Here is a 23,622-nt window from a genome sequence, read left to right on the forward strand (position 1 = left end):
GTACATACTTTCAGTGACTGAGCATCAGTGGTGGATATTTGTGAATGTAGTGTCAATCAAGCATGCTGCTATGTCCTGGATAGTGTCAAGCTTCTTCCATGTTGTTGGAGGCCAGTGGGGAATACTCCATCAGAGGCTTGACTTTTGCCTTCTAGATGGTTGACAGGCTTTGGACAGTCAGGACATGACTCACTGCTGCAGGGTTCCCAGCCCCTCACCTGCTCTTACAACCACTGTCATTCAGTGGTTTCAGTGACGTTAACAATGAATATCAAGGGGTGATGGTCAGATTGTCTCTTACCACAGATGGTCATTGTCTAGCACTGTGTGGTGTAAAGGTTTCTTCCTAATTTTCAGTATAAGCCAGATGCTGCTGCAGTTGAACATGAACTGCTTTAGTAACTGAGGAGTTTCAAATGGTGTGAACATTGTGCAATCATCGACAAATATCCCCACTTCTGACCTTACTCTGGATGTAAAGTGATTGATTAAACAGCTGAAGGTGGTTGGGCTTAGGACACTCGCCTGAGGAACTAGGGGTCTTCTGGTGCAGTGGTATTGTCCCTATCTCTAAGCCAGAAGGTTCAAATCCCACCTGTTCCAGAGATGTGTCATAACATCTCGGAACAGATTTATTAGGAAAGTATCTACCCTGAAGACCTCCAGCAGACATGTCTGAGAGCTAAAATGAGCTCCAACAACAACAAACTTACTGTACAGCAGATATGATTCTAATCAGCAAAGGTTCCCCCACACTGGCTGTAACTCACAAACCCAAACGTGTTGGCGTCATATTAGGATGACAAGATGGCACGTTCTGTGGGATAGCTGCATTAAGCTTACTTGGAATGAAAATCTGCCTCTGGCCTTTGTTTCCTGAATCCATAATTAAAATGCAAGTTTCATTGTTTCAATTTTTCCTTCTTATTTTTAATAATTCCTGAACAGCCAAAAATGCCATCAGAAATTTTTGCAGTATTGCACTGAGTTGAGCAATTTCATGCTTGACCATTTTTACAACAAATATAATGTATCAAGAACATAGACAATTGTTTAAATTTTATTGAAACCTGTAGTTAAAACTTAAGAAAATTACAAACGTTGTTTTTCACATCTAACCAGAATTGACAACTATTTGAAACTCACGTAAGTAAAGCAGAAATGATAAATATCAAAACTGACAATATTAATATCCACATCTGACTTTGGATTGAAATAGTCAAATACTAAAAGTTATCAAAGTGACATAAAATTTTACTGCAAAGAACAAAGATACATAAAGTAACGGGATCTTCATAAAAGGCATTTTCAAATACTGTGTAAAACTCTCACTTATACTGAAACTTACTTTATTTTATTATTCCGCACACTACATGCTATTCCTAATTTCATTTTTGTGCTACTTTTTCTTTTATTTGTTAGCTATTCCAATTATACCCCAGGCTAAACCTTTTCCAGCATTTCCTGTTGCAGCACTCTCATCATTTTCACCTTTACCCAGGTCATCTTCATTCTCTGTAACCTTTGAAGAAGACAAAGTTATTAACTCAATATCCAAATAGCAATGTTTCACATGCAGTTGTTCCAATGAAAGTGAGCACAGTATTCAAAAATATTCAAAAATAGACTTTAATAAAAACCAAAAGAACTGTTGATGCTGTATATCAGGAACAAAACAAAGTTGCTGGAAAAGGTAGCAGGTCTGGCAGCATCTGTGAAGGAAAAAGCAGAGTTATTGTTTCGGGTCAGGTGACCCTTCCTCAAAACTGACGGTGGCTGGGAAAATGTAAGTTTATATGCAGAAATAAGGGGACGGGGATGGGGAAGGGAGTAAATGATAGGCTAGAGCCCAAAGAGAGAGAAGAGCAGTTGGACAAAGAGTTGATAACAATGTATGGGAGGGTGAATAGTTGTTAATGGGGACTATATTGTGACTAACAATAGGTACTGTATAATGGCAGACTATGTAGTAACAAGGTCTGGTGTGTGAGGTAGGGGGCTGGGACATGGGAGGGTTTAGGCCTTAAAATTATTGAACTCGATATTGCGTCAGGAAGGCTGTTGGCTCCCCAAGCAGAAAATGAGGTGTTGTTTTCCAGCTGAGCTTTGCTGGAACTCCCCCCAAAAATCCACAAACAGGACTGTCTGGGCAGATCCATTATTTCATCCTGCTCTTGCCCCACAGAACTCATCTCTTCCAGCCCTGACTCAATCTTCTATCCCTGGTCCTTTTCCCTGCCCACATACATCCATGATTCCTCTGATGCCACACGCCGGTTTCAGAACTTCCAGTTTGCTGTTTCCAGCCGCCTCCTCCTTACCATGGGCATGCAATCCCTTTACATGTTCATTTCCCACAGAAAGGTCTTAGGGCTCTCCGGTTCTTCCTGGAGCAAAGACCTGAACTATCACCATCCACCACCACCCTCCTCCACTTGGCTGAGCTCGTCCTCATTCTCAACAACTTCTCTTTTACCTCCTCTTATTTTCTTCAGGTAAGAGGGGTGGCTATGGTTACCCGCATGGGCCGTAGTTATGCCTGCCTCTTCGTGGGGTACGAGGAACATTCCTTGTTCCAGTCCTATTCCGGCCTGCACCCATAACTCTTTCTCCGATACATCGACAATATCATGTGTGCTGCTTCCCGATCTCATACGAAATTGGAAAACTTCATCAATTTCGCCTCCAATTTCCACCCTTCAGATCTCTGACTCCTACCTTCGCTTCCTCGACATTTCTGTTTCCATTTCTGGGGACAGACTGGCCACTAATATCCACTACAAATCCATTGACTCCCACAGCTACCTGGACGAGACATCCTCACATCCCACTTCCTGTAAAGACTCCATTCCATTCTCTCAATTCCTTTGTCTCCATCATATATGTTCAGATGAGGTCAACTTTCTTCCTCAACCGAGGATTTCCTAGCTCCGTGGTCGATCCATCTCCTGCACTATTGCCCTCACCCCTTCTCTTCCTATCCGTAACAGTGATTGGGTTACCTTGTCTTATCTATCATCCCGCCAGCATCCATATGCATAAGTAATTGGGTGCTATTTCTGCCACCTCCAGCAAAACGCCACCACTCCCTTATCTGCCTTCCACAGGGACCGTTCCGTCCGGGACACCCTGGTCCACACTTTGTTCACACCAACTCCACAGCCCTACAGCACCTTTCCCTGTAAGCGGCAAAGGTGCAACACATGCTCATTTACCTCCTCCCTCCCCAGTATCCAAGGATGCAAACATACCCTCCAGGTAAAGCAACACTTCACCTGCACTTCCCAGAATCTCGCCTACTGCATTCACTGCTCACAATGTGGTCCTCTCTACACTGGAGAAATGAAGCATTGACTAGTAACCGCTTCGCAGAACAGCTATGTTCCACATGCAAAAAAAACCCTGAACTACCCCTTGCCTGCCACTTTAACTCACCACTCTGTTCCTTGACCAACATGTCTGTCTCTGGCTTGCTGCCAGTGAAGCTCAAAGCAAGCTAGAAAAAACACCTCATTTTCCACTTGGGGACCCTACAGCTCTCCAGACTCAATATAGAGTTCAATAATTTTAATGCCTAAACTCTCCCATGTCCCAGCCCCCACCCCACACACCAGACCTTGTTACCACATAGCCTGCCATTACACATGACCTATTATCAGTCACTATTAACGACTATTCACCCTCCCAACCATCGTTACCAACTCTTTGTCTGTCCAACTGCTCTTCTCTCTCTTTAGGCTCTATCCTATTGTTTACTCCCTACTCCTCCCCCTCCTCTTTTTTCTGCATATCAACTTACATTTTCCCAGTGAGTGGAACCAAAACATGAACTTAGTTTTCTCTTCCACACTTGCTGCCAGATCTGCTGAGCTTTTCCAGCAATTTTGTTATTGTTCTTGACAAAACTTTAATGATCATTTTACATGTGGCCCAGCACTTGATGCTGGTGCCTCACAGCACCAGGAACTGGGTTCAATTCCAGCCTTGGGTGACAGTCTGAGTAGGTGTCTTGAGTGTTCCGGTTTCCTCCCACAGTCCAAAGATGTGCAGATTACCTAAGACTGGCCATGTTAAATTGCCTATAGTGTCTAGGGAGGTGCAGGCTAGGTGGATTAGTCACGGGAAATGAATGTTAGAAAGATAGGTAAAGGGATGGGTCTGGGTGGGATCTTCCCTGGAGGTTGGTGAGGACTTGATAGGTTGAACGGCCTGTATCCACACCGTAGGAATTCTATGATTTCATGCTGTAAGATCAAAATGTATGCTAAATGTTTTGTATACAAAGAGGTAGCTAACTACCTATATCCTTCTTTTCAAAAACCACAATATACAATCCAAAGAAAAGGAAAGTGGAATAACGGTTCCTTTAAAAGATTACACAAATGGGTTTACAACAATCTGTATCAGAGATAATGGGAACTGCAGATGCTGGAGATTCCAAGATGATAAAATGTGAGGCTGGATGAACACAGCAGGCCAAGCAGCATCTCAGGAGCACAAAAGCTGACGTTTCGGGCCTAGACCCTTCATCAGAGAGGAGGATGGGGGGAGGGAACTGGAATAAATAGGGAGGGAGGGGGAGGCGGACCGAAGATGGAGAGCAAAGAAGATAGGTGGAGAGGGTGTAGGTGGGGAGGTAGGGAGGGGATAGGTCAGTCCAGGGAAGACGGACAGGTCAAGGAGGTGGGATGAGGTTAGTAGGTAGCTGGGGGTGCGGCTGGGGGTGGGAGGAAGGGATGGGTGAGAGGAAGAACCGGTTAGGGAGGCAGAGACAGGTTGGACTGGTTTTGGGATGCAGTGGGTGGGGGGGAAGAGCTGGGCTGGTTGTGTGGTGCAGTGGGGGGAGGGGATGAACTGGGCTGGTTTAGGGATGCAGTGGGGGAAGGGGAGATTTTGAAACTGGTGAAGTCCACATTGATACCATATGGCTGCAGGGTTCCCAGGCGGAATATGAGTTGCTGTTCCTGCAACCTTCGGGTGGCATCATTGTGGCAGTGCAGGAGGCCCATGATGGACATGTCATCAAGAGAATGGGAGGGGGAGTGGAAATGGTTTGCGACTGGGAGGTGCAGTTGTTTGTTGCGAACTGAGCGGAGGTGTTCTGCAAAGCGGTCCCCAAGCCTCCGCTTGGTTTCCCCAATGTAGAGAAAGCCGCACCGGGTACAGTGGATGCAGTATACCACATTGGCAGATGTGCAGGTGAACCTCTGCTTAATGTGGAATGTCATCTTGGGGCCTGGGATGGGGGTGAGGGAGGAGGTGTGGGGACAAGTGTAGCATTTCCTGCGGTTGCAGGGGAAGGTGCCGGGTGTGGTGGGGTTGGAGGGCAGTGTGGAGCGAACAAGGGAGTCACGGAGAGAGTGGTCTCTCCGGAAAGCAGACAGGGGTGGGGATGGAAAAATGTCTTGGGTGGTGGGGTCGGATTGTAAATGGCGGAAGTGTCGGAGGATAATGCGTTGTATCCGGAGGTTGGTAGGGTGGTGTGTGAGAACGAGGGGGATCCTCTTGGGGCGGTTGTGGCGGGGGCGGGGTGTGAGGGATGTGTCGCGGGAAATGCGGGAGACGCGGTCAAGGGCGTTCTCAATCACCGTGGGGGGGAAGTTGCGGTCCTTAAAGAACTTGGACATCTGGGATGTGCGGGAGTGGAATGTCTTATCGTGGGAGCAGATGCGGCGGAGGCGGAGGAATTGGGAATAGGGGATGGAGTTTTTGCAGGAGGGTGGGTGGGAGGAGGTGTATTCTAGGTAGCTGTGGGAGTCGGTGGGCTTGAAATGGACATCAGTTGTACAACCAGCTTGTAACTGATGTCCATTTCAAGCCCACCGACTCCCACAGCTACCTAGAATACACCTCCTCCCACCCACCCTCCTGCAAAAACTCCATCCCCTATTCCCAATTCCTCCGCCTCCGCCGCATCTGCTCCCACGATAAGACATTCCACTCCCGCACATCCCAGATGTCCAAGTTCTTTAAGGACCGCAACTTCCCCCCCACGGTGATTGAGAACGCCCTTGACCGCGTCTCCCGCATTTCCCGCGACACATCCCTCACACCCCGCCCCCGCCACAACCGCCCCAAGAGGATCCCCCTCGTTCTCACACACCACCCTACCAACCTCCGGATACAACGCATTATCCTCCGACACTTCCGCCATTTACAATCCGACCCCACCACCCAAGTCATTTTTCCATCCCCACCCCTGTCTGCTTTCCGGAGAGACCACTCTCTCCGTGACTCCCTTGTTCGCTCCACACTGCCCTCCAACCCCACCACACCCGGCACCTTCCCCTGCAACCGCAGGAAATGCTACACTTGTCCCCACACCTCCTCCCTCACCCCCATCCCAGGCCCCAAGATGACATTCCACATTAAGCAGAGGTTCACCTGCACATCTGCCAATGTGGTATACTGCATCCACTGTACCCGGTGCGGCTTTCTCTACATTGGGGAAACCAAGCGGAGGCTTGGGGACCGCTTTGCAGAACACCTCCGCTCAGTTCGCAACAAACAACTGCACCTCCCAGTCGCAAACCATTTCCACTCCCCCTCCCATTCTCTTGATGACATGTCCATCATGGGCCTCCTGCACTGCCACAATGATGCCACCCGAAGGTTGCAGGAACAGCAACTCATATTCCGCCTGGGAACCCTGCAGCCATATGGTATCAATGTGGACTTCACCAGTTTCAAAATCTCCCCTTCCCCCACTGCATCCCTAAACCAGCCCAGTTCATCCCCTCCCCCCACTGCACCACACAACCAGCCCAGCTCTTCCCCCCCACCCACTGCATCCCAAAACCAGTCCAACCTGTCTCTGCCTCCCTAACCGGTTCTTCCTCTCACCCATCCCTTCCTCCCACCCCCAGCCGCACCCCCAGCTACCTACTAACCTCATCCCACCTCCTTGACCTGTCCGTCTTCCCTGGACTGACCTATCCCCTCCCTACCTCCCCACCTACACCCTCTCCACCTATCTTCTTTGCTCTCCATCTTCGGTCCGCCTCCCCCTCTCTCCCTATTTATTCCAGTTCCCTCCCCCCATCCCCCTCTCTGATGAAGGGTCTAGGCCCGAAACGTCAGCTTTTGTGCTCCTGAGATGCTGCTTGGCCTGCTGTGTTCATCCAGCCTCACATTTTATCATCTTACAACAATCTGTAGTTGCTTTTGACACTAACGATGCACAATATTGAAAGACTGGGGAGGAAATTACTCCCAATGTAAGTAGCTTTGAATGGCTTCAGCAAGAAGTAGAAACAAAGGAATAAAGTTCAGCCACTGAACCTCTCAAGCTCATTGTGCCATTCAAATCAATCATGGCTGATTTGAGAGCTATTCGATGTCAGTTTGAAAAGACTGCAGCAGCTTATGATGGTAACATATTTCTAGAATCACCGAGTTGTCTCCTTCAGTTATGACAGGATTGTTCAATTATTTCTTTGTGGTTTCTCACTAAATGGGAAGTTGGGTTTTTAAAAGACTTGCTATTATTCAATGTTATGTCACTAAATACTGAAAGAATCTTAGGAGGGCTTGGACAGAGAGATAGAATAAAGCATTAGCTCAGAATTTTACTTGTGCATTGTGAAATAACTCCAAGAAGCCAGTGTCTGTCATCAAGTCATCCTTTATTTACATGTGGAAAGTCCTTGACACCGATCCAGCTGCCTCACAGCCAGCTCTCAGATTGAACAGGATGTCTGTGACACTCCTGTTTTTATCCAGGCCTCCCTGATTGGACTAGATTAACAGCCTCAATCAGGGAATACATATTCTATGAAGTCCACCTGACTGACCTCATTACTATCACTACATCCTCCCCATGAATCTGAGGACATAGGACAGTTCATTTTTTTTTGTAGCTCTTCCTGTGGTGTTTCAGCACTGGCTCAGGTTCCTCCCAACTCTGCCTCTGATAGGGGTAGCTCACCTCTTGCACCCGGAGCATCTCGGAAGAAATTCATTCTCTTCTTCAAAAGGTAAAGGCATCAAAAGGTGACATAGGCTGTGTCCATTTCAGAGTCAGAAGTGTCTTCACCGCTTGACAGACAGAGGTCTGGAACGCTCGGAAAGGCTGCTGAGGTGGGCACGTTTTGCCCAATTCTGAGGAGGGGTCACAGTACCCAAAACGTTAAGTCTGTTTTTTCCTTCACTGAAGCTGCCAGACCTGCTGAGCATTCCCAGCAACTTTGTTTTTGTGCCCGATTTACAGCTACCACAGTTCTTTCAGTTTTTATTTGGTTTACATTTTGCTCACACCCTGTTTGCAAGTTTACAGTTTTCACACAGTCCATGGACTTGTTCAGGACCTTCGCACATAGACAAACTTTCAGTCACTGGACCTGACCTCACGTTTACCATGCCTCTTACCCATGCAGGGCCATTCTGTGGTTCCTACACCAAACTTCGTTCTGTGAAGGAAACTGTTTCTTGCTTAGCAGGGTCTTGTTTGATGTTGGCTTTCCTGATGCCATTTACCACGCTGCCCCCCCCTCCTCCAATAATCAAACAGGAACCAGGACAATTTGGTATCTCGTGAACCTGTAGGCTGTTTCTTTAAACCTGCCTTCAAAGACTGGACTGCTTTTTCTGCCAGACTATTGGACAATGGATGGTATGGAGCTGTCCTTACATGTTGAATGCCATTTGACTTTACAAGTACTTAAATTCCCCGCTGGTAAGTGATGGCCTGTTATCTGTGACCAACACTTCTGGCAGTCCGCGCTCTGCAAAAGATGCATGCAGTTTTTCTATCGCCATCCCGGTATTTGACAAATTAATTTTATGCATGTCCGAGCCACTTTGAGTGGGGATCACAACGACTAAGAATATTGAGCCTATGAAAGGATCTGCACAGTTGACATGTACCCGAGTCCAGGGTTAACCCAGCCATTCTCACTAAATTGCTCTCCATCTGCCCCAATGTCATTTCTCCAGAAAAAAAATCTTTCCATATACTGGGTCCTGTCTCAGACACAGGTTCAAATGAGTCAAGTTTCCCAAATAACGGCACAATGTCAGGAATGTTTATCCCAACTCAAAGACAACTATGGCCAGTGAATTTCTTCAGAGCTTGATTTTCTCTCATTGCGAATTAAATAACTCCAGAGAGGCTGGTATCCAGCACCAAGTCGCCCTTTATTCACACATGGAAAGTTCTTGATACTGATCCAGTTTCTTCAGAGCCAGATCTCAGAGTGAACAGCATGGGTCTGACACTCTTGTTTAAATCTGTCAGCTGGGGCTTCCAGACTGGACCAGATTAACAGCCCCAGAGAACTCATATTCCATGAAGTCCACCTGGCTGATGTCATTACAATCACTACATATTGGATGCTTTTGTGTGAAATTTGCAAAAGAAACAACTGTCTGATGGACATGCAAAAATAAAGTAAGCAATGGCAGCTACGACAGACAGATGAAGGACTACAATGGTACAACTTCCCTCACCCTAACCCAGGATAACAGAACCATAGTAGAACTTTTGATAACCTAAGGATTGATAAGAGAATCTGGTAAGAATCCCCTTCAAGATGATTCTGACTTCTTAAATTATATCCTCATTCACACAGCAGTCTTTCAATCGTTCTGTAATTGTATCTGCTGAAACTAGTGTTTCTGAGGGCCTTTTAAGCCCTTATAAGGAGGCTCTTGGTAAAATGGTAGTGTCCCTATCCCTCGACTGAGAGACCTACGTGCTCCGTTTGTGCAAAATAACATCTATGAACAGGTTGACTGGAATAAAAGTTAAACAAATTAAATATATATATTGTGGCCCTCTTATGGCATGGTGGTAATGTCCCTATCCCTGAACCAATACGGCCGGGGTTCAAGTGTCACCTGCTCCAAAAATGTGTAGTAACATCTCTGAACAGGTTAATTAGAAAAATGGTTAAGTATAAAAATTTTAACCCTTGCAAGGGGATCCTATGTATGTCACGTATCTATATTTTGTCATTTCCAATCATCCACTGGTGCAGCATCATATAGTAGGAAGGAAGAAAAAGAGTGAAGTGGAAGTTAACAAAACCATTTGTTTGAATATAACCATCCTGCCGTAAGTATAACTCCCAAGCAAGTGGGCACAGCTCCCAAAACTATACACACGGTTCTCCAGTCAAATTCTGTTCCCTCACAAATATTTTCTATGACTGCAACAATAATGCAATAGCCTTTTTGTCTGCTCTGCCATCTTTGACAAAAGGTCAAAAAAGCTTTCTTTTTCCCTAAATCATCATTTCACTTTGTGGCCTGCCATTTTCTGGTTCTACTCTATGGTGGTACCCAAAGTATTATCAGAAACGGGGACAACTTTTCAACATGTGCACCATTTATCCCTGGAATTCTGGACAGATCTATATTTGGTTTCCCTCTCCTCCGTAACCACATGCTATGTTTTTTGATCCCATCTGATGGTAATACTGGTCAAGTCAAACCTGTCAGAAAACTAGTTTGATAGATCAAAAGTTTAATTTTTGCATTTGATTACTGTTATTGTTAGTCACTGAAATACACGCACAGGAGTGTGCTAATATTCTTTAATAAAAGAACACAAGTTCATTTCACAAAAGAGAAAACTAGTATACAGAATTCATATATTCATGCACAAACACATTCATTTAGAAAGATCTTAACATATACAGAAAGACAAAGTTTCAACATATTTCTCAGATAGTCGAATCCCAAAGGAATATCATTCCTTTCTCAAGTCTTTAATTTTTTAGTTAACTGACTCTCCAGATTTCCCTATGGCTGCTGAGACTGTTTTACAAGCAATAAGGCAGAAGCATTTGCAACTATCTGAATAAATTGAGTTGAATTAGCTTTATTGTTACATGTACTCAAATGAGTACAGTGAAAAGTTAACAGGTGCCACACTACAGTGCCACCTAAGGTACAAAATTATCTAGGCACAGAAACTTAGATCAAATTCTTCGGGAATAATAAAGAAAATTAGGAAGGTAAAGAAATAAACAGTCCAGCATAACAGATCATAGAAGTAAATCAGAAAAATAAAGAAATAAAAATTTAAGAATGTCAGTCTTATTGACCCAGTTATGCTGACACCTACTCCAAAGGGGGACCTCCACTGCCTCGCTGCCCCATGCCTCATACTCACTAACATAGGATTCGCCCTACTTCAGGTGTCCTGCCTTCATTGCTGGGCCCACTTTGCTGACACCACTGAACCCACACTCATCACTCCCTCAAACCAAGACTCCCTGGTTCCGCTGCCAGGCCAGGCTGTCGCCCAGCCTCAAGTTCTCTTTCAGCTGCACATGTTGCCTTGTTGGTGCTGCCATCTTGCAGGGTTCTTTGCCACCAGAGCCACTGACCCCGATCACTGGAGGAGCTTTGTTGCTGCTGCCACCAGCCCCAAATGCCAGGAGAATGACTGCACTGCTGCAGGTCCCAAATGGGCGAGCTTCAGCTAGAAGTACTGAGTAAATGAACCTTCTTGGTCTGCTGCTGAGGTTCCAAGCATCACAGATGCCAATCTTCAACCAATCTGATTGACTCCACTTGACATCATGAAAGGACTGAAGATGCTGAATATTGCAAATGCACTCAGCCCAAACAACCTTTCAGCAAAAATACAAGTATGACAACTAAAGCTAGCCGCTTCCTTGACCGAACTGGTTTTGTGCACAGTTAAAATGCTGGTCTCTACCCACTCATGTCAAAAATTGACCATGTATGCCCTACCACAAAACCCAAATCCGACACAGCCAAGTACTGCCCCATCAGTTTACTTTCTCAATCAAAAAAATGCTGCAGTTTGTCACAGATAGCACTTACTTAACAATATTCTGCTGATTCACCCAGTTTGTGTTCTCTAACCAGGCCCACTCAGCTCCTAATCTAATCACAGTATTGGTCCAAACATGGACAAGACAGCTGAACTCAACAATGGAGCAGACAGTGAGTTCCTTTGACACTCACTATTCTACTGAGTGAGGCTTAAGAAGCTGTAGCAAAGATTACTAGAGGCAACAGGAATTAGAGAAACTCTCTGCTAGTTGGGATCAAACTGACCACAAAAGAAAGATGGTTGTGCTTGTGGGAAGGAAATCACCTCAGTTAGAGGACATCATTGCAAGAGGTCCTCAAGGCAGTGAGTGAAGCCCACCCATCTGGAATGGTTTTAATGACCTTCCCACCATTAATTTAGAGGTGACAATGACATTTGCACAATATTCATAAGTATTCACAACTCCTCAGGTTGTAGAAGGAACTGTAACTACAAGGGGTTTATAGAGTATTCTAAAGGAAATCTTACATGGGACAATAAGAAAAGTTTGGCCGGATAACTGTTATTGGTGGGAAACTATCCATCCGACAAAGTGTGTCACTGATCAAAGGTTGAGGAATGACCTTATTAACATAAAGGAAATGTCAGAAAGAAGCGATTTCCAAAATAAAGTGGGTCATGCAAGTCACCAGTTGTCATACTGGTTTACAGAAAAGATGTTTCCATGACGAGGTTACTGGCAATCTGCAATAAGGAGGTATTAAAAAAAATCAAGTTTTGTTTGGATGTCTTGACAACTGAATGTGTCATAATTATTTTGTTGATAAACTATGCCACGTTGATATAACTATACAGAATGCTGTTTCACTCTTCTGTCTTTTTTTTCTTCTATCAGTAGCCCCGGAGCATAGTGGGGAAGGCCAGTGGCCTGGAGCAGAGTGGAGACTGCATCGAGCAGCCCGAAGTAGGGATGACAGCCGGCAGGGATGGCAGTCATCGGCCCAGAGTGGAACGGGAACAGCCAGTGGCAGGCAGGAGGCCTATGTCATCAAGAACAGGATACTAGTCCACAGACTAATCTGTTAATTGTTCTTAAACACAGTTCCATTCTTACATAGCGTGCTGGCTCCAGCTGAACTGCAACTTCACCTTCTCTACTGCTTGAACAGCATTTACGAGTATCAAGTTACTTGCATTAAAAAGAAGTGCAGCATTCCTTGGCTCTTAAAAATGTTATTTTCCCGTTTTAGTCGTAAATCAAAAATACAGAAAAAGATATGGTATTTACAATATGAAAAATTGTAATAAAATCAATCAGGAACAAAATGTGGACATCAGATACACAGCGGGGTTTACTTTTCATTAATTCTCAACCCAAGAAGCTTGACCCCATCTAGGGCAATGCAGCCTGTTGATTGGCACCACACCACAAGCATCTTTTCCCTCCACCACCAATAGTCAGTAACAGCGTATTCCATCTACAAGATGCACTGCAGAAATTCATCAAAAGGATGCCTTGAGAGCACCTCCCAAACCCACAACCACTTCTATCTAGAAGGACAAGGGTAACAGACACATGGGAACATTGATGATACTACAGCTTTAAGAGGTGCGTTTGGTCCTGATTTTTTTTTTGAAGAGGTTTTGAGCTCGTAACCAATGGCTATCTCTTGCAAGCTAACAAAATAAACAGCTTAGTTAGAATAACAGAAGCAGCTTGAACGGATGGAGGCAGGTTTCCACAGAATCATGATTTTAGTTTCACTTACAGAAACTGCTGGGGTCTCGAAGCCGGTTGTGGAAGCTGTTATCTTCCTCTCTCTGTTACAACAAAAACACTGGGAGTTCTCTTCCTGCTGCCAGAACTGTATGTGAGCCAATGTTTCGCTGAATTTGCCTTTGCCAAGGATGTGTGGAACAGTTTGCTGTTTAGTAGTTAAATAATCTGTCAATTTGTTAAGTTTTTCAATAGAGTTAAAATCAGACCAATACTTTTTTTCTTGTGTTTGTATTTTGACTCTAGGGTAAGAATAAAGTGTGTTTGATTACACTACTCAGCTTTAAGCCAATCGTGTTACACCCGGAACACAGCACCATACACTTGCCTTTAAATAAGAAAAGGTTAGGTTCTAGGCTATCTCCTTGATATATCTGAAGGGAGTATGGTCTGATCCAAAACGATGCTGCCACCCACAAGTTTCCCTCCAAGCCATTCACGGTCCTTACTTGGAAATATAAATAGCTGTTCCTTCGCTGGATCAAATGCTGGAATTCCCTCCATAAAGGCATTGTGGGTCAACCTGAAGCATATGGGCTGCAGCAGTTCTCCACCACCTTCTCAAGGACAACTAGGCATGGGGAATAAAATGCTGACCAGCCAACAATGTCCATGTCCAATGAGTGAATTAAAAATAGATCGTTCAATGATTAAATTAAAACTTGGAGATATACAAATAAAGAGAAAATGGCAGTTAAAAAAGTAAGTAGTTTTGCATATGATTTTGTTCACTGATTAATTCACAGTGAACAGTAGACATGTGCAAGGAAGGATCAGTAGGACTGAATAGTTAATAAACTCGTATCCAATCTTATAACTTCTGTTAAAATGACTTGCTTCGATCCGAACTGACATGCTGCAGGATCTCCTCAGGGTTTAGTGTTCAACTATCATCAGCTGCTTCATCAGTGAGTTTTCTTCCAAAACAAGGTCAGAAGTGTAAACATTCATTTCTGATTGCACAGTCTTCAGTACCATTCATGACTCCTCAGATGCTGAAACAATCCGTGTACACATGCAGAAGGCCGAGACAACAGTCAAGCTGTTGCCTATTGTTTGTAAGTGGTGTATAATGCTTGTGCCATACAAATGATGGGTAACTGCCATCTCAAACAGAAGATAATCTATATTTACCATCCACATTCAATGGCATTTTCAAATTTAACAAGTCTCCATCTGTTGTTGACCTCATTTCTTTGTAATTACCTTTATTTAATCTTGGCATAGTTGTTTCTGATCCAAGTCCTCCCTCTCAAACTGATTGCTAAATTCAACCATCTTACATCACCGTTTCTCTGGGGATTTTTTACTTTTACTTCATTTATTAAACCTGCTTCACTACACATCACGAAATCCAAAACAGACCGATCCCTGGTTGGATCCACAACACAGTACTGGAGACAGGCAAACAGTTCATTGAGGACAAAGAGAATACTGGCCAAAACAGAATGGAAACAAAAGCCATAGAAGAGTTCAGAGTTATGCTGCACTCAAATCTGTGGTGTGAACATATTGGAATAAAACAGTCCATTGCTTTTCAGTGTTGGATCGAAGGTCAAAAGGTGAAAGCAAATACATGACATAAGGTGGAATTAAAAGACGGCAGATGTAACGTAGGTTCATAATGCTACTGAGAAGTAAATAAAGCAAAAAGGTTCATTTGTGCAGGAATAAAACTTATAGCAGAAAATAAAACACTAGTTAGATCAAATTCAGAGCGCTGAAAATAGTTCTTGTTACTGAAGAAGTGGCAGAATGGACAGGTTATACCCATCTCTAAAAATGGCTGGGAATCGAGCAAAAAGAAAACAAAAGAGTAATCTTTAAGAATAAGCACAGAGAAGATGTTTTCACTTGTGAATGAGAACAAAAGAAGAAACCATAAACGCAAGACACTTACTGATAAATTCAATAGGAAATTGAGAAAATTCTACTTTTCGTCCAGATTGGCTGAAACATGGAACTCACTACTACAAAGAATTGTTGAACACATTACAGATCCGTTTAAGGGGAAGCTGAATAAATACAAGGGAGGAAAGAACAGGATGCAAAAGTGAGCCGAACACATTGTACCTGATGTTTAAATAGCTACGTAGTCATGTAATACAAATATCAAGCTTTGTTTAGCATTCCAAGTTATTCATTCTGAGTAAAAAGGCTCTGAGCAAATACATTTTCAGCATAAAAAATGTGCAAAAAACACATTTAGCTTTCAAATTGATTCTGATGAATCCCTATTGTAAGGCAAATTTTCATACTCAGAGGCCCAGATAAAAAAGTGTGTGTGGCTGGTCAAAGTTGAAGTTAAACTAAAAAGGTGGCGACTGATAGCAACTACTGAGATGGGTAACTGTCCTAGGCTATGCAATAAAAGGAAAGCATAATGGCATGAAAGTAAATTCATAGACTCAAATGTGTAAAATATTATCCTTTTATTTTTATTGCAACAACCACTGGTTCAGTTTAGCTATAAAACAAATGAGACTGCAGAATGCAATATTTACCACCAAAGTGCGTCCAATTATTGAATAATTTCCTGCCAAGCGAAGAAGTTGATCATGCATTTCAAACTTAGCAACACCATCATCATTGGCTTCAACGTTACCCAGGTCACCAACATGCCTATAAAGAATTAAAGAAGCTTTAAAATTAGATGTATGTTTTGCAAGAAGAGACAAGAAACTACAACGACAATGCATTTACATAGCACTTTGAATATCAGTGAAGGTGTTCAGGAATTGATGGATGAGGAAGATGGTTTTCAATTCAATTCAGTCCACTGCAAGGCAGGGAGCCAATGTAAGCAATTAAGGGCAGTGTTTAAATAATGGTTCATCTAGCCTGTACCACAGGTATGCAATGCATGTCCTTAAACTGTTTAGTGAAACAAACGAAGAGTTCTTTAATATAAAAGCAGACGATGCAGATACTGAAATCAGAGATAAAAGTTTTTTTAAAAGTTGGACTAAGCAGGTTAGGCATAAACTGTGCAGAGAGAAACATAATACTTTAGGTTTGTAACCATTCATCATTTTAATGTGGAAGAAGACTGTCTTGATTCTTTGCTCATCTAATAACATTGAGGATCAGGTACTAGCTCAGTGCTACATTGTAATTTTCAGCCAGGGGCAATGCAAGTAGGAATTCACTTCTTTTTCATAAAGGAAGTTCAATTATTTGTTTTTAAGTTTCAAATTATATTGTTTTAAGCAGGTGAATTTCAGAACAAGAGAAGGGAAATACCAAGAGAAGAAACCAGGATTAATACTTTGCATATCTAGACACACAGGTGTCAAAAGCAAAGCTGGAGGAATGCACTGTCATTCTCGTACTACCACTCCAGGGGTCACAACTTCGTGGCTGAGATAGCCAATTAAATACCATATTTATGCCAGGTTTTAATTAAAAAGATCCATCAACCAAGTTTCTTTAATAAACACAATTGTTTACTATCAATAAAAAAACCTTTTCAAGAAAAATACAGTAATTGGTTTATAGACTCGGTCAGAAATATGGAAGTCTAACATTTATCCGTCAAAATGATGCCAATCATACAAATACACACTTCACGAAGAAAACAGATTTTTTCCTGCAGTTCACTTAAAACAAACTTTCTGACGAGTATTTAGGCAAGTAAACAAGATAAAGCGTAGAATGTTTTAAAGGCTGTCACACTAATGTTCTGGTACATACGGTCAAATTACTTATCATGCATGACTGTATTGACAGTCTTGGTAGACACAGCTTTTTCAGAAAATATAATACTGTGAAGTTCTTGCAATTCCTCTTCAAGATGAACAAAGGTTTCACCCAAAATCAACAACCTTTTCAAAAGATTGGTAGGATCAGGTAGGCAGCCCTTCCTCAAAGGCTTCCGATGTCCCAAGTATCTACAGATATCAAAGCACTCTCTATTAAGGCAATGTTCAAACAAAGTTCTGCAGCAAATCCAAAGTCCACAGTGACCTTTCAATTACTTCTTCTCGTGAAATAAGTCTGAGGTTTTCCACAAAATTCAAAATACATCAATGTTCCACAATCCTTCAGAGCTTAATTTGTCCAAGAAGGATTAAACATGATGAACTTCAGAACAGAAGTGACGAGACAGTCAGTCCAAGTATCAGAACCCTCAGAGCTTAGGTCCAAAGAGAGATAAAAATAACTTCCGATCAGAGATTATGGGAACTGTAGATGCTGGAGAATCCAAGATAACAAAGTGTGAAGCTGGATGAACACAGCAGGCCAGGCACCTCTCTGATGAAAGGTCTAGGCCCGAAACGTCAGCTTTTGTGTTCCTAAGGTGCTGCTTGGCCTGCTGTGTTCATCCAGCTTCACACTTTGTTATCTGAAAAAAACTTCCAATTTATTTCGTTAAAGCCGGTACAATAAGGGGAACTTTTCACCTCTCAAGTGATGAGCACGCTTTCCAAATTCTGCCTTAACAAATTTCAACACATGCATCACAACGGTACCTTGGTTCCAAATCAATTACCTCATCCATTGCATCAAATCACATCAAACAACAGCAGCATTATCTTCTCACGTCTTACACACTTCCACTTGAACACCACACAAAGGGGAGTAGCAACATTATGGTTCAAACATTTGATGTCACTACCCTCATCCATGTAGAGTAGGGTGTCCTAAATATTCATGGCACAACAAAAAAAAACTTATTCAGGCAAGGGGGAAAACTCATCACAGCAAGGTGTCTGCCAGTCAACTGGCACCACTTCATCATTTAATTTTCTTTGTAATGTATTACAAATTAATTTAAACATGCAAACCTTTTTAATCTTTTTTGAGAAATAGATGTCACTTTGTTACCCATCCCTAAGTTGATGTGATTAGGTGGGCGTAACACAGATATTGTTGTTAGGAAAGAAGTTCTAAGATTTCAATCCTGCAATGATGAAGGATCAGCAATATAGTTCCAAGTTAAAATGGTGTGGCCAGAAAGTAAACCTGTAAGTGGGTTGTATTTCCTTGCTTCTGCAACCTTTGATCTTCTAGGATGGTTGAGGGTGCAGGTTTGGAATGTGCTGTCTGAGGACACTTGATGAGCAGCCGCTGTGCATCTTGCTGCTACAATGCATCAATGGCAAAAGACGCGACAGTTTAAGTTGGTGGCTGGGTGTCAATCAAGCAAAGGGCTTGCTCAAGTGTTGTTGGAGTTGCACTTACCCAGCCAAGTGGAAATTATTCCTTCCTACTCCTTACTCCTGCCTTGTAAATGGTAGACAAGCTCTAGGAAATCAGGGAGTAAATTACTTGGCGTATAACTCCCAGCTTCTAACCTGATCACGGTCATTGTATTTTTATAGTTGATTTAGTTCATTTTCTCATTATGATACCCCATGGATATTAAAGAACAAAGAAAATTACAGCACAGGAACAGGCCCTTTGGCCCTCCAAGCCTGCGCCGACCGAGATCCTCCGTCTAACCTGTCATCTATTTTCTAATGGTCCATTTGCTCCCCGCCCATCCATGTACCTGTCCAGATATATCTTAAAAGACGATAATGTGTCTGCGTCTACCACCTCCGCTGGCAATGCCTTCCAGGCACCCACCACCCTCTGCGTAAAGAATTTTCCACGCATATCTCCCTTAAACTTTCCTCCTCTCACTTTGAACTCATGACCCCCAGCAATTGAGTCCCCCACTCTGGGAAAAAGCTTCTCGCTATCCACCCTGTCTATATATGTAGACCTCTATACCCCTCATGATTTTGTAGACCTATTATATTGACAATAGGTGGCTCACTAATTCTAATGGCATTTGTTTTGCTGGACATAATCATTACCTGGCATTTTGCAATTAACTTTCAGGCTAACCTTTATTAGTATAAGTGATATCCCACTTTTCCTGTTGCCCCTATGAATGGAATGATATCTGGTGAAGGGAAAATAACATACATAAATTACAAATAACTGAGGCAAACAAACATGTGTCTAAAGAAATTGGGTGCATGAGACATGGAGCCTATAACATGATGTTTGAAATGACCCTATTAACTTTTCAAGACGATCATTAATTTGGTTTGCAGCATTCAAAGTTTATGTGATCTTTAATGAATAAGGTTTAGTGATCTGGATTCCAGACTAGAACAGAACTAAAGTGTATTACTCTATTGTTAGAGGAAGTGAGCAGACGGAATCTGTAATATGGAAGGAACTCTAGCTAAGGTTAAACACTAAATTATTAAAAATTATTCTTCTCTTCATTCACCTCAAAAATCACACGATGAGTTTAAAAATTTCAAGCTGCAATCTTCAGGCCAGAATCGGATATTGAGTTTGTCTTCGTAATGGTACCTCTTTGTCCACTTTTCTAGGTCTTTGTCAATAACAATTTTATAAAATTCTCAATATTGTTGGACTGGCTTCAATCCATTAAACAGGGCCTAACCAGTTTCTGCCAAGCACGTTAATTGATCGAACACAGTGTTTAACTTAGCACTTAAAGGAAGACAACAGAAATCGGCAATACTCACCATTTTCAGTTTGCTTTTCCATTCAGAATAAGTAAGCTTAAAATCACTTCTTTAGCACCTATATCAAATCAATGCAAGGCCAACTTGTTTATGCTGATTCCAAAATAGAATTGAGAGAAGGGTGGTCTCCTTCATCATTTATCACTCATCCAACGTTGTCAAAAAACACATGGTTTTTTAAAAATCTCAATTAAGGTTTTCCAAAATAGCTGTATGCAATTGGGCTGTCAGACTGATCTGATTAGCAACATAGACTACACTTCAACAGTGCTAGACTATCTGAGGATTGCTTTGAAATATCATAAATATAAAAAAGTGCTATGGAATGCAAGTTCTTTCTTCAATATTGCTTCATAAACACCAGTCACTTTCGTTGAGATCCACAATTTTCTGAATGTAGTGGGAAAAGGGTTTATACCATCTATCAATACATAAAATAAAATTTGGAGCTGAAATATGAATGATAACTTTGAGCAGAACAGCTAACTGAACTTTTAATGGAGATTCTGCTTCTTACCATGAAATTTCATTCAAATTGCCACTTTAAAAACTTAGAATTATTTTTGCATATCATAAAGTCTGGATACTGAACATCAACTGAAAAAAATTACCTTTCTTAGGATATGAAATTCTAAAAAGTTCTGAACAACAGGCCAACTGTTAGTCTGCGTAAGTATTACACTGTTTGAAGATGAAGGTTAAGTGTTGCCAAACAAAGAGACCTAGAGATATAGGTGCATATTTTCTTGAAAGTGGAGTTGCAGGCAGACATGCTGGCAAAGGAGGTATATGGCACGCTTGCCTTCATTGGTCAATGTACTGACAATAGAAGCTGGGATGTCACATTGTGGCTGTACAGGACATTGGTGATACCACTTTTAGATTCTGTGTTCCGTTCTAGTCTGCACCCTGTAGGAAATATATTCTTAAACTTGAAAAGATTCAGAAAAGATTGACAAGGATGTTGCCAAGGTTGGAAGGTTTGAGCTATAGGCTTTTGTCCCCTGGAATGTCGTCGGCTGAGGGGTGACATTATGGAGGATTTTAAACTCATGAGGGGCGTGGATAGTGTGAATAGCCTTTTTCCCAGACACATCCAAACTTAGAGGGTATGAGAGGGGCAAGATTTAAAAGAGACCTGAGGGACAACTTATTCATTCAGAGGTTGGTGCATGTATGGAATAAGCTGCCAGAGATGGTGGTGGAGGTGGGTAAAAGTACAACATTTAAAAGGCATCAGGATGGGTACATGAACAGTAAGAGTACAGAGGGATCTGGGCCAAATGCTGGCAAATGACACTAGATTATCTTAAGATATCTGGTTGGCGTGGGCGAGTTAGACCGAAGGATCTGTTTCCATGGTGATTCTATGACTCTATGAACTGTTTGAAGATTAAGAATTTTACTCAAAGTTACAAAATAATTTATAAAAACTACTTACAAGCACGGGTGGCCTATACATTTGTGTTTAAACTTTAAATATCTGAAGAACAAATTCATCTACTCAGCTTTCTATTTAGAAACTAATAAAGCATCTCAATCACACAAACACCTCACCTGTCTGCATCTTCTGGTCCACCATGTCTTTTTTCACATGGGTTATAATGAACTCCTGAACTCATATACCCTAAAAAAAAGTGCACTGGAATTACTCTGTAATAAGCTCTGTAAATAACAGAAAATTACGAAACATGTCTTTGACCTTTGAGAGGAAAGAGGCAGAGAACAAAATGTAAAATATGTAACACCAATATTACTCCAAATTTTGATTTCCCAAATTAGAGAAGCTACACAGATACTCACTTACATGCAGGAGATCAGAATGGAGGCTTCTCCAAGAAGGACATTCAAAAATACACGTGACAAGGTTGTAGACATGCTCACCGAGCCAGTGGATTTGGTTGCAAACATTTCGTCATCCTGCTAGGTAACATTTTCAGTGCATCTCCAGTGAAGCACTGGTATGTCCTGCTTGTTATTTCTATGTCTCAGTTTGTTGGGGTGTTTGGTAGCACTTCCGGTTCTGTTTCTCAGCAGTTTGTACACAGGGTCTGATTCATTGTGTTTGTTGATAGAGTTCCGGTTAGAATACCAGATCTCCAGGAATTCCCTAGCATGTCCCTGTGTTGCTTATGCGATTAGGGATGTTTTGTCCAGTTGAACTATGTACAACCTACTGAGATACAGAACCGCAAGTGGTACCAAACACCCCAAACTGAGGCATATAAATAAAAGGCGGGACAGAACACCAATGTTTCACTGGAAGTGCACTGGCAATGTTACTAGCAGGCTGATAAAACATGTGCAACCAAACCTGCTGGATTAGCGAGCATGTCTACAACCTCGTCCACAACACAAACTACAAGACTTCTCAAAAACTTTATATGATTCAAGGAAATGAAAAAATAAAAAAAAACAAATACGAAATCCTGAAAACTAGTAAGTAACTTTCATCTCTAATATAAAATACCCTTAAATACTTCACAAAGTGAAGCTAAGAAATAGTGGAAAAAAGTTTGGGAAATATGACCAAAAGTGAATTTAAGCAATTTAATAAAAATGACTGAAGTGGCAGGGGGAATGGTTCAGTGAGGTTGGAGAAGAGATAAACTGAAGCACAAAGAGTACATTTTATGATTTGGCTCGTCCAGCCACAAGAATAGTCTGGTTTGAGAAGAGGCTAGAATACCCAATATGATTTTGTTTTGAGGGGGTGGTGTGCAATAACCTCGCGGTTTTAATCACTGGGCTGTTAATCCAGAGACCGAGGTCATGTTCTGGGGACCTGTGTTCGAATCCACAATGGCAAGATAGTGGCAAGATGGTGGAATGTGAATTCAATGTAAATCTGGAATGAAGAGTCTAATGATGATTACGAAACCATTTGGATCGCTGATGTCATTTGGGGAAAGAAACTGCCATTCTTTCCTAGTATGGCTTACATGTGATTCTGACCACTGCAATGTGGTCAACTCATAAGTTCCCTCTGGACAAATTAAAGATGGGCAATAAATGCTAGACTAGCCAGTGGCACACCTATCTCATGAATGAATAAAAATAGGCATCCATGTATAAAACCTACCATAGCATTTTCAATACTAATGCGAAAGCTAAACTGTGCACAATGGGTTTCAGTTACGCATCAACACCTAACACAGACTATAATTCAGCAACATCAAACTGTTTTTTCTTTTCTCTACAAAAATATATAAATGAAATACTCGACTAAGATGTAAAACTTTGGAAGCAAAGTGGTTAAGAACAAAAGCAAAATTGGCCCATTCTGGAAATGTGAAATAAAGGGTGGAATTTATAGGAGTCTGAGCAACATGAGTTGTGGTGTGATGTGTGGGAGAAGTAAATGAGAATCCTAGTCAGGATGATCTTGACGCTGTGAGCCATTTGTGACATCTTTTATGCTTTGCACAAGTGCTGTTGTGGGTTTCTCACTCAGCAGGGGCAATTGCCAACTAAGGTGAAACTGCATCCGGAGAACTGTGTACAGCACCGGGCACTGTAATGCAGTGGAAGCAGTTCAGAATAGGTTAACTGTACTAAAGGCTGGAAAGAGCAGATTGCCCCATGAAGAAATACTAGACAGG

General features: G+C 42.3%; 1 protein-coding gene across 1 annotated transcript; it reads right to left on the reverse strand.

Moving 5' to 3' along the window:
- Positions 1 to 1,199: 1,199 nt before the first annotated feature.
- Positions 1,200 to 21,642, reverse strand: LOC125456833 (superoxide dismutase [Cu-Zn]-like). Its single transcript, XM_048540280.1, has 3 exons — positions 21,578 to 21,642; positions 16,031 to 16,148; positions 1,200 to 1,522 (listed from the first exon to the last, which is right to left on the reverse strand). The coding sequence occupies exons 1-3, from the start codon at positions 21,640 to 21,642 to the stop codon at positions 1,412 to 1,414; spliced, it is 294 nt and encodes a 97-aa protein (XP_048396237.1). The 3' UTR covers positions 1,200 to 1,411.
- Positions 21,643 to 23,622: the final 1,980 nt, after the last annotated feature.

This window comes from Stegostoma tigrinum, chromosome 12, assembly GCF_030684315.1.
Source record: "Stegostoma tigrinum isolate sSteTig4 chromosome 12, sSteTig4.hap1, whole genome shotgun sequence".
NCBI lineage: Eukaryota > Metazoa > Chordata > Chondrichthyes > Orectolobiformes > Stegostomatidae > Stegostoma > Stegostoma tigrinum.